This window comes from Coregonus lavaretus, assembly GCF_964263955.1.
Source record: "Coregonus lavaretus genome assembly, chromosome: 2".
In the NCBI taxonomy this organism is placed as follows: Eukaryota; Metazoa; Chordata; class Actinopteri; order Salmoniformes; family Salmonidae; genus Coregonus; species Coregonus lavaretus.
The window spans coordinates 77,895,997-77,911,117 of NC_139989.1; the positions used below are offsets into that span (position 1 = coordinate 77,895,997).

General features: G+C 39.6%; 1 protein-coding gene across 1 annotated transcript; it reads right to left on the reverse strand.

Annotated features, from left to right (window-relative positions):
• Positions 1 to 236: 236 nt before the first annotated feature.
• Positions 237 to 14,724, reverse strand: LOC311140643 (NACHT, LRR and PYD domains-containing protein 3-like; the record flags this gene model as incomplete). The annotated part of the gene is made up of 11 exons (XM_084175788.1): positions 14,577 to 14,724; positions 13,993 to 14,109; positions 13,631 to 13,715; positions 13,268 to 13,501; positions 11,049 to 12,913; positions 10,626 to 10,791; positions 4,956 to 5,125; positions 3,903 to 4,071; positions 2,321 to 2,490; positions 833 to 1,006; positions 237 to 243 (listed from the first exon to the last, which is right to left on the reverse strand). Exons 1-11 carry the CDS (start codon positions 14,657 to 14,659, stop codon positions 237 to 239), a joined length of 3,240 nt encoding a protein of 1,079 aa, XP_084031914.1. The 5' UTR covers positions 14,660 to 14,724.
• Between the last annotated feature and the right edge of the window lie 397 nt (positions 14,725 to 15,121).

Below are 15,121 nucleotides of genomic sequence, written 5' to 3' on the forward strand. Positions count from 1 at the left end.
GAGAAAGTTACAGAGGCTACAACAAAACATGTTAACCTCTCACCATTACCAATAACAGAGGGGGTATGATCCTTGTTCCTCTGTAACTTTCTCATTCATCATCATTCACGATTCATTCATGATTATTCATAATCATGGTAGCATCCACATGAATGTAGAAGTGTTCAGAAACATCTTCTATTCTTACTGACAATACAAGTGAAGTGACTCCAAAATGACAGGACATTATTCACCATTCAGTTTCTATTGTGAAAAACATTAACCAAAACACAACCAAAACAAACTGCAAATGCATTCAACAAGTTTGTAGAATCACAAGCTTGATGTAATCACTGCAGGTAAGGAATATGGGACCAAATACTAAACTTATGACTAAATGAATTTGTCCAAATAATTACGACTTCTTCAAATGGGAGAACTAGACACATAAAATGCTTTCATTTCTAAACAGTAAAACAGACATGTCCTCTGTAGCTCAGCTGGTAGAGCACGGCGCTTGTAACGCCAAGGTAGTGGGTTCGATCCCCGGGACCACCCATACACAAAAAAAAAAAATGTATGCACGCACGACTGTAAGTCGCTTTGGATAAAAGCGTCTGCTAAATGGCATATTATTATTATTATTAAAAACCTAAAATAAAAGGTGACATTCTGTACTGTTGCCTAATATGAAACATTATATCTCAAATCCAAAATGCTGGAGCATAGCACCAAATGTAAAACTGTAAGCTTCACTGTCCAAACACATATGGTGTGGACTATGTGTGCCTGGTAAACACATGTGGATCTGGTTAACAGTTATCACTTGTTGACCAACTACAGGAATACTGACCTCAGAGTCTCCAGTTTACAGCGGGGAATCCCCAGTTCAGCAGAGAGCAGCTTCACTCCTGAATCCTTCAGGTCATTGTTACTCAGATCCAGCTCTCTCAGTTGTGAGGGGTTTGAATTCAGAGCTGAGACCAGAGAAGCACAGCCTTCCTCTGTGACTAGACAGCGTGACAGCCTGACATAGAGTAAAATCATATTAAAACCACACTGCTATTCTTTGGTGGTGAAAATAGTGGCAATATATTTTTTCAACATATTCAGATATATCAGTGTCCTGAAACCTGACATATCTATTCATAAATTAATGAATGTTTCATTATTAGAAATGATGATATATTGATTGTAGAGAGAAACATGTATAGTACGAATATTTGAGTAGACTGACCAGAGCAGTTTAAAAAGCAGTATCAGTCAAAAGACAGACAGTGAGGTATCAGATTTAGATTGTATTGAGTATACAGTCCACACCATATCTATTTTGACAGTGAGGCTAACATTTTAAATGTGGCTCTATACTCCAGCATTTTGGATTTGTGATCAAATGTTTTATATGAGGTGACAGTATATAATGTCACCTTTAATTTGAGAGAATTTTTATACATATCTGTTTCACCATTTAGAAAAATAAAAGCCCTTTATGTATCTAGTCCCCCTTTTTCAAGAAGTCAAGTATTCTGACCAATTAACTTATAGTGTATTAAAGTAGTCAAAAGTTTAGTATTTGGTCCCATATTCTTTGAATGCAATGACTAAATCAAGCCTTTGACTGCCATGATTGAGAAAGATCATGAATGAATCATGAATAATAATGAGTGAGAAAGTTACAGAGGCTACAACAAAACATGCTAACCTCTCACCATTACCAATAACAGAGGGGGTATGATCCTTGTTCCTCTGTAACTTTCTCATTCATCATCATTCACGATTCATTCATGATTATTCATAATCATGGTAGCATCCACATGAATGTAGAAGTGTTCAGAAACATTTTCTATTCTTACTGACAATAGAAGTGAAGTGACTCCAAAATGACAGGACATTATTCACCATTCAGTTTCTATTGGGAAAAACATCATCCAAAACACAACCAAGACAAACTGCAAATGTTTTCAACAAGTTTGTAGAATCACAAGCTTGATGTAATCACTGTGGGTAAGGAATATGGGACCAAATACTAAACTTATGACTAAATGAATTCATCCAAATAATTACGACTTATTCAAATGGGAGAACTAGACACATAAATTGCTTTCATATCTAAACGGAAAAACAGATATGTATGAAAAACCTAAAATAAAAGGTGACATTCTGTACTGTTGCCTAATATGAAACATTATATCTCAAATCCAAAATGCTGGAGCATAGCACCCAATTTAAAACTGTAAGCTTCACTGTCCAAACACATATGGTGTGGACTATGTGTGCCTGGTAAACACATGTGGATCTGGTGAACAGTTATCACTTGTTGACCAACTACAGGAATACTGACCTCAGAGTCTCCAGTTTACAGTGGGGATCCCCCAGTCCAGCATGGAGAAGATTCACTCCTGAATCCTCCAGGTCATTGTTACTCAGATCCAGCTCTCTCAGGTGTGAGGGGTTTGACTTCAGAGCTGAGACCAGAGAAGCACAGCCTTCCTCTGTGACTAGACAGCCTGACAGCCTGCAAAGAGTCAAATCATATTAAAACCACACTGCTATTCTTTGGTGATCAAAATAGTGGCAGTATATTTTTTTCAACATATTCAGATATATCAGTGTCCTGAAACCTGCCATATCTATTCATAAATTAATGTATCAGTATTAGAAATTATCATAATATTGCTTGTAGAGAGAAACATGTAAAGTACAAATATTTGAGTAGACTGACCAGACCAGTTTAAAAAGCAGTATCAGTCAAAAGACAGACAGTGAGGTATCAGATTTAGATTGTATTGAGTATACAGTCCACACCATATCTATTTTGACAGTGAGGCTAACATTTTAAATGTGGCTCTATACTCCAAATGTTTCATATTAAGTGACAGTATAAAATGTCACCTTTTATTTGAGGGTATTTTAATACATATCTGTTTCACCGTTTAGAAATGAAAGCACTTCATGTATCTAGTCCCCCATTTGAAGAAGTCATAAGTATTCTGACCAATTCACTTATAGTGTATTAAAGTAGTCAAAAGTTTCGTAGTTGGTTCCAAACTCGTTGGTTGCATTTGCAGTTTGTTTTGGTTGTGTTTTGGGTTATGTTTTGCCCGATAGTAACTGAATGGTGGATGATGACTGGAGTAATTTTCTGTCTAAGTGAGTAGATAACATGTTTCTAAACACTACTAAATTAATCCTGATGATGCCATGATTAAGAAAAATAATGAATTAATAATTAATAATAATGAGTGAGAGAGTTACAGAGGCTACAACAAAACATGCTAACCTCTCACCATTACCAATAACAGAGGGGTATGATCCTTGTTCCTCTGTAACTTTCTCATTAATCATCATTCACGATTCATTCATGATTATTCATAATCATAGTAGCATCCACATTAATGTAGAAGTGTTCAGAAACATATTCTATTCTTACTGACAATACAAGTGAAGTGACTCCAAAATGACAGGACATTATTCACCATTCAGTTTCTATTAGGAAAAACATCATCCAAAACACAACCAAGACAAACTGCAAATGTATTCAACAAGTTTGTAGAATCAGCAGCTTGATGTAATCACTGTGGGTAAGGAATATGGGACCAAATACTAAACTTCTGACTAAATGAATTTGTCCAAATAATTACGACTTCTTCAAATGGGAGAACTAGACACATAAAGTGCTTTCATATCTAAACGGAAAAACAGATATGTATGAAAAACCTAAAATAAAAGGTGACATTCTGTACTGTTGCCTAATATGAAACATTATATCTCAAATCCAAAATGCTGGAGCATAGCTCCACATTTAAAACTGTAAGCTTCACTGTCCAAACACATATGGTGTGGACTATGTGTGTCTGGTAAACACATGTGGATCTGATGAACAGTTATCACTTGTTGACCAACTACAGGAATACTGACCTCAGAGTCTCCAGTTTACAGTGGGGATTCCCCAGTCCAGCAGAGAGCAGCTTCACTCCTGAATCCTTCAGGTCATTGTTACTCAGAGCCAGCTCTCTCAGGTGTGAGGGGTTTGACTTCAGAGCTGAGACCAGAGAAGCACAGCCTTCCTCTGTGACTAGACAGCCTGATAGCCTGCAAAGAATCATATTAAAACCACACTGCTATTCTTTGGTGGTGAAAATAGTGGCAATATATTTTTTCAACATATTCAGATATATCAGTGTCCTGAAACCTGCCATATCTATTAATAAATTAATCAATGTTTCATTATTAGAAATGATCATATATTGATTGTAGAGAGAAACATGTATAGTACGAATATTTGAGTAGACTGACCAGAGCAGTTTAAAAAGCACTATCAGTCAAAAGACAAACAGTGAGGTATCAGATTTAGATTGTATTGAGTATACAGTCCACACCATATCTATTTTGACAGTGAAGCTAACATTTTAAATGTGGATCTATACTCCAACATTTTGGATTTGATATCAAATGTTTTATATGAGGTGACAGTATATAATGTCACCTTTTATTTGAGGGTATTTTAATACATATCTGTTTCACCATTTAGAAAAATAAAAGCCCTTTATGTATCTAGTCCCCCTTTTTCAAGAAGTCAAGTATTCTGACCAATTAACTTATAGTGTATTAAAGTCGTCAAAAGTTTAGTATTTGGTCCCATATTCTTTGAATGCAATGACTAAATCAAGCCTGTGACTGCCATGATTGAGAAAGATAATGAATGAATCATGAATAATAATGAGTGAGAAAGTTACAGAGGCTACAACAAAACATGCTAACCTCTCACCATTAACATCAAATAAAAGGTGACATTCTCTACTGTTGCCTGATATGAAACATTATATCTCAAATCCAAAATACTGGAGCATAGCACCAAATGTAAAACTGTAAGCTTCACTGTCCAAACACATATGGTGTGGACTATGTGTGCCTGGTAAACACATGTGGATCTGGTGAACAGTTATAACTTGTTGACCAACTACAGGAATACTGACCTCAGAGTCTCCAGTTTACAGTGGGGATTCCCCAGTCCAGCAGAGAGCAGCTTCACTCCTGAATCCTTCAGGTCATTGTTACTCAGATCCATCTCTCTCAGGTGTGAGGGGTTTGACTTCAGAGCTGAGACCAGAGAAGCACAGCCTTCCTCTGTGACTAGACAGCCTGACAGCCTGCAAAGAGTCAAATCATATTAAAACCACACTGCTATTCTTTGGTGGTGAAAATTGTGGCAGTATATTTTTACAACATATTCAGATATATCAGTGTCCTGAAACCCGCCATATCCATTCATAAATGAATGTATCATTATTAGAAATGATCATAATATTGCTTGTAGAGAGAAACATGTATAGTACGAATATTTGAGTTGACTGACCAGACCAGTTTAAAAAGCAGTATCAGTCAAAAGACAGACAGTGAGGTATCAGATTTACCGTATTTTCCGCACTATAAGGCACACCGGAGTATAAGCCGCAGCAGCTAAATTGAATGATGTGTACATATATAAGCCGCACTGGACTATAAGCCGCAGGTGTTTTAATGTTTAATTACCATATGTAAGGGTTCGTGCACAGAGGGGATTGTCGGGAAAGAGATGTCTGCTTGAGGAAGCTCCCATTTATTAACATTTCAACAAACAAGTTGCATATTTGCATAACGTATTCCAGCAAAATTAGTTAATAGCCTCATAATCATTTAACCACTTCACTTTGGTTATTTTTGAAAAACCTTGAAAAAGTGTGCACATCTTTGAATATTTATCTACATTATAGCCTACAGTAGTCCCATAACAAAAAACAAAGCTTACAGCGCTTGACGAGGCAATATCAATGGCTAAATTAAATGTGTTTTTTTTAAAGTGCAAAATAAAGTGCCTGTAACACGACAGTAAGCGCGTAAGCCTAAAGTTGCAGCAACACGGCTGCTTAAAATATACGGAAATCAGCCTACCAGAAAAGTCATTAATCCTCGTCTTCATCTTTTAGGCTAAGGTGCAGTACACGGCTGTAACCAGAAAAGTCAAGTCATTAATCCTCATCTCCGTCTTCTTCATGCGTACTAAAACCACCAAAGTCCTCATCTTCAGTGTCGGAAACGAACAGGCTCAGGCTGGCTTCGTCAGCCACTCTCCTCTCTCCTTCGTTGACGCTCTCAAAACCAACGAACTCCTCTTCGTCACTGTCGGAATCGAACAGCCTCTGAAGGGCCTCAGCTGTGGCGGCGTCCTCCTCTTCATCACGCAGCAGTCCAGCCTTTCTGAACCCGTTAATGATCGTGGATGTTTTGACACTCCTCCACGCTATCAGGATCCACTCGCAAACTTGAGCGAAAGTTGCTTTTCGCATGCGACCAGTTTTGGTGAATGATTTATCGGCGCTAGTCATCCACGCCTCCCACTGAACGCGTAGTGCCACTTTGAACGCACGATTGACACTGATGTCGAGTGGCTGCAGATGCTTCGTTGTGCCCCCAGGAATCACAGCTGGAATCGAGTTTGTGCTCTTGATGGCTGCTTTCACATTATCCGTTATATGGGCCCTCATGCTGTCCAAAACGAGCAAAGCTTTTTTTTTGGCGAAAGAATCCTCCAGGGCGCTTGACGTAGCACTCATTCAGCCACTCATTCAGCCACTCATTCAGCCACTCATTCAGCCACTCATTCATTACACTTTCCATCATCCATCTTGTTGACTTTAAAGGAGATGCCGTTCAGGATCTTTTCTTTTGGCATTGTAATCTGCTTAAAAATCACCATTGGCGGAAGCTTTAATCCAGATGCTGGGCAGCCAAGAACACAAGTGAAATTCGTTCTCTCGTGACCAGTGGTTCTCAATGTGATGGACGATTCACCTTTCTTGTTAACAGTCCTAGTGAGAGGCAGGTCATACGTCAAAGGGACTTCATCCATATTTATGATCTGGTCCGGTCCGATGGAATATTCCTCTATCATTCTTTGTGTGAATTCGCCGAAGTTTGTTATTTTTTCCTGGTAGTCGGGAGGGAGTTGCTGACACACAGTCGTCCGCGCCCTGATGGAGAGTCCCTTTCGTCTCATAAATCTGAAACACCAGGATGGTCCACCTCTAAAATTTTCAATTTTCATTTCGGTGGCGACTGTTTCAGCTTTCAGTCGGATCTGCACGGTGGAAACACCTCGGCCGTCTGCTCTCTGTGTGTTCACCCAATCTTCAAGAAAGTCTTCAAGTTCGGGCCATCTGCTTTTATTACTTCTAAAAAGCTTTTTTTGACTTTTTGCATTGAGACAGTTCTTCCCGCTGGCGTCTCCAACGTCTCACCATTGACTCATTGATGCCAAGGCTACGTGCAGCAGCTCTATTTCCTTCGTTTACAGCCAGATTGACTGCCTTTAACTTAAAAGCTGCATCATATGCATTTCTACGTTTGTTTTCCATAATGAGGGTTTGTGCATGAAAACTTCCTTTGAACAAACTGTCTCGCTCTCGTAATGTCTGTCTGTCTTGCTCTCGTTCTGTCTCTCGTTCTGTCTGTCGTACCACTCTCGGTTCCACTTTTACTTTTGTGCACTACCTGTCTCACTCTTTTCCGGCCTCCAGCTTTTCCTGCTGGAGCCCGCCGCTTAAAGGTGGGGGGCGCGGACCGGTCATAGAGTCCATAGAGTTAAAGTTGGTGGACTGTAACCTGTAAAATCCATAGATTTAGGAGGTCTTCTAGTGGCCGTTAGCTGTAAAAATCCATAGATTAGCCGCACCGTTATATAAGCCGCAGGGGTCGAAAAATGGGAAAAAAGGCGCGGCTTATAGTCCGAAAATTACGGTAAATTGTATTGAGTATACAGTCCACACCATATCTATTTTGAGAGTGAAGCTAACATTTTAAATGTGGCTCTATACTCCAGCATTTTGGATTTGAGATCAAATGTTTCATATGAGTTGACAGTATATAATGTCACCTTTTATTTGAGGGTATTTGAATACATATCTGTTTCACCATTTAGAAATGAAAGCACTTTATGTATCTAGTCCCCCACTTTTGAAGAAGTCATAAGTATTTTGATAAATTCACTCATAGTGTATTAAAGTAGTCAAAAGTTTAGTATTTGGTCCCAAACTCGTTGGTTGCATTTGCAGTTTGTTTTGGTTGTGTTTTGCCCGATAGTAACTGAATGGTGGATGATGACTGGAGTAATTTTCTGTCTAAGTGAGTAGATAACATGTTTCTAAACATTACTAAATTAATCCTGATGATGACATGATTAAGAAAGATCATGAATGAATCATGAATAATACTGAGAAGTCATAAGTATTCTGACCAATTCACTTATAGAGTATTAAAGTAGTCAAAAGTGTAGTATTTGGTCCCATATTCTTTGAATGCAATGACTAAATCAAGCCTGTGACTGCCATGATTGAGAAAGATCATGAATGAATCATGAATAATAATGAGTGAGAAAGTTACAGAGGCTACAACAAAACATGCTAACCTCTTACCATTTCCAATAACAGAGGGGGTATGATCCTTGTTGCTCTGTAACTTTCTCATTCATCATCATTCACGATTCATTCATGATTATTCATAATCATGGTAGCATCCACATGAATGTAGAAGTGTTCAGAAACATATTCTATTCTTACTGACAATACAAGTGAAGTGACTCCAAAATGACAGGACATTATTCACCATTCAGTTTCTATTGGGAAAAAACATCATCCAAAACACAACCAAGACAAACTGCAAATGTATTCAACAAGTTTGTAGAATCACAAGCTTGATGTAATCACTGCAGGTAAGGAATATGGGACCAAATACTAAACTTTTGACTAAATTAATTTGTCTAAATAATTATGACTTTTTCAAATGGGAGAACTACATAATAAAGTACTTTCATTTCTAAACAGTAAAATATACAGTGAGGGAAAAAAGTATTTGATCCCCTGCTGATTTTGTACGTTTGCCCACTGACAAAGACATGATCAGTCTATAATTGTAATGGTAGGTTTATTTGAACAGTGAGAGACAGAATAACAACAAAAAAATCCAGAAAAACGCATGTCAAAAATTTTATAAATTGATTTGCATTTTAATGAGGGAAATAAGTATTTGACCCCTCTGCAAAACATGACTTAGTACTTGGTGGCAAAACCCTTGTTGGCAATCACAGAGGTCAGACGTTTCTTGTAGTTGGCCACCAGGTTTGCACACATCTCAGGAGGGATTTTGTCCCACTCCTCTTTGCAGATCTTCTCCAAGTCATTAAGGTTTCGAGGCTGAATTTTGGCAACTCGAACCTTCAGCTCCCTCCACAGATTTTCTATGGGATTAAGGTCTGGAGACTGGCTAGGCCACTCCAGGACCTTAATGGGCTTCTTCTTGAGCCACTCCTTTGTTGCCTTGGCCGTGAGTTTTGGGTCATTGTCATGCTGGAATACCCATCCACGACCCATTTTCAATGCCCTGGCTGAGGGAAGGAGGTTCTCACTCAAGATTTGATGGTACATGGCCCCGTCCATCGTCCCTTTGATGCGGTGAAGTTGTCCTGTCCCCTTAGCAGAAAAACACCCCCAAAGCATAATGTTTCCACCTCCATGTTTGACGGTGGGGATGGTGTTCTTGGGGTCATAGGCAGTATTCCTCCTCCTCCAAACACGGCGATTTTGCCAAAGAGCTCGATTTTGGTCTCATCTGACCACAACACTTTCTCCCAGTTCTCCTCTGAATCATTCAGATGTTCATTGGCAAACTTCAGACGGGCATGTATATGTGCTTTCTTGAGCAGGGGGACCTTGCGGGCACTGCAGGATTTCAGTCCTTCACGGCGTAGTGTGTTACCAATTGTTTTCTTGGTGACTATGGTCCCAGCTGCCTTGAGATCATTGACAAGATCCTCCCGTGTAGTTCTGGGCTGATTCCTCACTGTTCTCATGATCATTGCAACTCCAGGCCAAGGGAGATTGACAGTTCTTTTGTGTTTCTTCCATTTGCGAATAATCGCACCAACTGTTGTCACCTTCTCACCAAGCTGCTTGGCGATGGTCTTGTAGCCCATTCCAGCCTTGTGTAGGTCTACAATCTTGTCCCTGACATCATTGGAGAGCTCTTTGGTCTTGGCCATGGTGGAGAGTTTGGAATCTGATTGATTGATTGCTTCTGTGGACAGGTGTCTTTTATATAGGTAACAAACTGAGATTAGGAGAACTCCCTTTAAGAGTGTGCTCCTAATCTCAGCTCATTACCTGTATAAAAGACACCTGGAAGCCAGAAATCTTTCTGATTGAGAGGGGGTCAAATACTTATTTCCCTCAATAAAAATGCAAATCAATTTATATAACATTTTTGACATGCGTTTTTCTGGATTTTGTTGTTGTTATTATGTCTCTCACTGTTCAAATAAACCTACCATTAAAATTATAGACTGATCATTTCTTTGTCAGTGGGCAAGTGTACAAAATCAGCAGGGGATCAAATACTTTTTTCCCTCACTGTATATGTATGAAAATCTTTAAATAAAAGGTGACATTCTGTACTGTTGCATAATATGAAACATTGTATCTAAAAACCAAATTTAAAACTGTAAGCTTCACTGTCCAAACACATATGGTGTGGACTATGTGTGCCTGGTAAACACATGTGGATCTTGTGAACAGTTATCACTTGTTGACCAACTACAGGAATACTGACCTCAGAGTCTCCAGTTTACAGTGGGGATTCCTCAGGACAGCAGAGAGCAGCTTCACTCCTGAATCCTTCAGGTCATTGTTACTCAGATCCAGCACTCTCAGGTGTGAGGGGTTTGACTTCAGAGCTGAGACCAGAGAAGCACAGCCTTCCTCTGTGACTCCACAGCCTGACAGCCTGCAAAGAGATCATCATGATTTCACAAACTGTTAATTTAACACCAGTAGTGTAGAAGGACAATGGCAGATATTTTGGTTTATTCTCTTAAACAACTTATAGATTCATCTTCCGTCTCCTAGAATTGTATGGTCATATTGTTAGACTAATGTGAACATCAATGCATTGATTCAATATATTATTTAATAATACATATGTCTCTAAACTGAATATTCCTTCCTGATGATTAGTACTTAAATGTCATTTTATGTACTCACAGAGCAGCTCTGGAGGCTTTGACCACTGGCAGCAGCCTCAGAAGACCTTCCTCTGATCTGGAGTATTTCTTCAGGTCAAACACATCAAGCTCCTTTTCTGAAGTCAGCAACACAAAGACCAGAGCTGACCACTGTGCAGGTGACAGTTCTTCTTCTGAGAGACTTCCTGAGCTCAGGTAGCTTTGGATCTCCTCCACTAGAGAATGGTCATTCAGTTCATTCAGACAGTGGAACAGATTGATGCACCTCTCTGGAGAGGGATTCTCCCTGATCTTCTCCTTGATGTACTTGACTGTTTCTTCATGGCTCTGTGAGCTGCTTCTTGTCTTTGTCAGTAGACCTCGTAAGTGCTTCTGATTGGACTCCAGTGAGAGGCCCAGAAGGAAGCGGAGGAAAAGGTCCAGGTTTCCTGTTGCACTTTGTAAGGCTTTATCCACAGCACTCTTGAAGACTGTAACTTCAGGCTTGTAGTCTCTGAACAGCGCAACAAAGTAGCTGAACATTGATTGTGGTTTGGCCATTAGATTCTCATTGTTGTTGATGAATGAGAGGAACACATATACAGCAGCCAGAAACTCCTGAATGCTCAGATGCACGAAGCAGTACACCTTGTCCTGGTACAGCCCACATTCCTCTTTAAAGATCTGTGTGCACAATCCTGAGTACACTGACGCTTCATTGACATCAATGCCAGCATCTTTCAGGTCTTCTTCATAGAAAATCAGATTGCCATTCACAAGCTGTTGAAAAGCCAGTTTTCCCAGTGACAGAATGCTCTCTTTATTCCAGTGTGGACCAGTCTCTTCTTTCCCAAGATACTTTTCATTCTTCTGTTTGGTATGAAACTCCACAAGGTGTGAGTACATCTCAGTCAGAGTCTTGGGCATCTCTTCTCTCTGGTCTGTACTCAACATGTGTTCAAGGACTATTGCAGAAATCCAACAGAAGACAGGAATATGGCACATGATGTGGAGGCTCCTTGATGTCTTTATGTGTGAGATGATTCTGCTGGCCAGGTCCTCATCACTGAATCTCTTCCTGAAGTACTCCTCCTTCTGTGGGTCATTGAACCCTCGTACCTCTGTCACCTGGCTAACATACCCTGAAGGGATCTGATTGGCTGCTGCAGGTCGGGTAGTTATCCAGAGGAGAGCAGAGGGAAGCAGATTTCCCTTGATGAGATTTGTCAGCAGAGCATCCACTGAGGTTGACTCTGTGACGTCACAACAGATCTTGTTCTTCTGGAAGTCTAGGGGCAGTCGGCACTCATCCAGACCATCAAAGATGAACAGAACTTTGTACTTGTCGTAGTTGGAGATTCTTGATTCTTTGGTTTCCATTGAGAAGTGATTGAGAAGTTCAATGAAAGTGTGTTTGTCCTTTTTCATCAAATTCAGCTCCCGGAAAGGGAATGAAAAAACTAATTGGACATCCTGATTTGCTTTTCCTTCAGCCCAGTCCAGAATGAACTTCTGCACAGAGACTGTTTTTCCAATGCCAGCGACTCCCTTTGTCAGCACAGTTCTGATAAGTTTGTCTTGTCCAGTTAAGGGTCTGAAGATGTCGTTACATTTGACTGCAGTCTCTGGTCTTGCTTGTTTCCTGGTTGTTGTCTCAATCTGTCTCAGCTCATGTTCATTATTGACCTCTCCTTTTCCACCCTCTGTGATGTAGAGCTCTGTGTAGATCTTATTGAGAAGTGTTGGGTTTCCTTGTTTAGCGATCCCCTCAAATACACATTGAAACTTCTTCTTTAGATTAGATTTGAGTTCACGTTGAAGAATCACAGCACGCTCATCTGAATCTAGAAACAACACAGAGGATATTAATATTACATCTGTTTTAATGCCTACAGTATTGTAAGACTGTCTTATAAAGTTTAAATTATAATCATTTATTCTCTTGTCTGTATAAATCTGTAAAAGTTTTCATAATGCATTACACACTGGTGTGACTGATTTATATCATTATTGGTATTATTGATGGCATTAATAATGTTCTCTCTCTCTCTCTCTCTCTCTCTCCTCTGTCTCTCCTCTTCTCTCTGTCTAAATTAATCACCACAACACATCCCTGCTGCTACTTGATGAGGTCACTAGGTGTTGTGTTAAGGCTGCTACAATATCATTTAGTTACACAGCTACTTTAGCTGTACTTTAGCTACAGCTTTTAAATTTTTGTTCTAAAACAGCATTCAACATGAGGCAGACAGCTCTTACTTTTCTCCAGTGTGTCAGCAAGCTCCTTTCAGCAAGGTTCATTTTCCTCGGGACGTGCAGTGTGATCTTCAGAGCCCCCTCTCTGGCACTGCTCTCCTGCTTCTCATCTTCAGCATCCACCACTTCCTTATCCTGCTTCTGACTCTCAAAGCCTTCTGGGAGTTCTGGACTAAGAATCCTCTTGAACATCTTCAGCTCGTTCTTCACAAATGTCAAAATATTCTCTTCAAGCAACTGAAATAAATAAAGTAAATAAGTTAAGGAAGAGACTAAATGCTTTCTCATTAACACATGAATGAATGATTGACAGATCAACTTTACTTGAGGTAAACAAAAACAAATGTACATAACAGGACAACATACACTGAATATGGAGGCCAGGTCTGTTTGATGACTCTGGGAAGACTGACCACTGAGAATCTCTGACTCTGATCTCTCCTGTTGGTTTCTGTGGACAAAACATGAGATTACAATTTCCTCTTTCAGGGACACACACACACACACACACACACACACACACACACACACACACACACACACACACACACACACACAGGGAGGGAATGTTGTGTTTGTTTGATAATGTTTCAGGACTATGAAAATGGAAAAAAAGATTAGCCTATGGATTATGAAAACAACAAAAATAAATGGGAAAATGGGAGAGGAGAAATTACTAGAGACAGTGTTGTTTAACTCACTGACCATGACCCATGAGTTCTTCTTACCTTTGTTCAGTAGAAAAGTCTCCCTCTCTAAAGTTTAGAGGATGACCCATAGACCAGTCACTCTTCATGGACACACAGCTGGGTACAGGGGAGGCTGGTCTCTCCTGCTTGATTGGGCTTCAACACAACAGAGACAAACATTACGTCTCTCATCTACTCTGAGCTCAGATGGGGAAACATAAGAAGAGTTTCATTCCAAAACGCTATATATCCATTTTCAGAAAAATTTATGAACCCCTACAGAAAATATCCCTTAATTATAATCCACCTAAAAATACACATTTGCTATTGCTGCAGGATTATGTTCCTGCTGTGAGAAACAGGGTCAAATTAAGATATGGCATCTGTAAATGCATTCATCTTAAGGTAGCTAGGTGAGACAACCACGTATCACAGTCAAATATACAGGATACGAACATTACATTCCAGCTAAACAATGGTTTTAAATCACATCTCAAATCTACAATAGTTATATTGAAGGTACCCATTAGTAATCATTTCTGATGAAAAATCACAAATGTGATTTTCTTTTCTCCTATATAGCATTTTCTAATATAAATTCTTAAACAATATTTTCAGCTCACCTCTTAGTTTTGGTGTCATGTTCCCCAGAGAGACTCATTTTAGAGGCAGGGCCCCCCTCCTCTCTCTCCCCAGAGAGACTCATTTTAGACCACTGACCCCTAAACAGAGATCCAGCATGTTGGTTGTGGTTAACACAGTGACAACTAATTATTGAATGTCAATTGCTCTCTTTTATTCATGATCTCTCAGAAATAAAACATTAACTAACAGACACATCCAAACAGTCGGGTTATTTAATGCAATTACTTTTCTAGCCCAATGACTCCTCAAAACCCGCCCACAAGGCCTGAAAACTATCCCAAAATATATTTCCCTGATAGGCCTACATCTTATTTCAGATAGCCTCGAGTAGTCTGGGCAAGATGTAGGCAAGATGTAAGCTGAATGATTTAGCAGCTTGCTTAGTTGAAGTAGACAGACTAATTTATTTAACATGAACAGCAAGGCGATGTTGAGGTAGGAAGTGCTTCTGTTGCCCAGTAGCCTGCTGGAATAGGCTACTGAGGATGGGGTCGTAATTTCAATCAATTAATCAAATATTAAT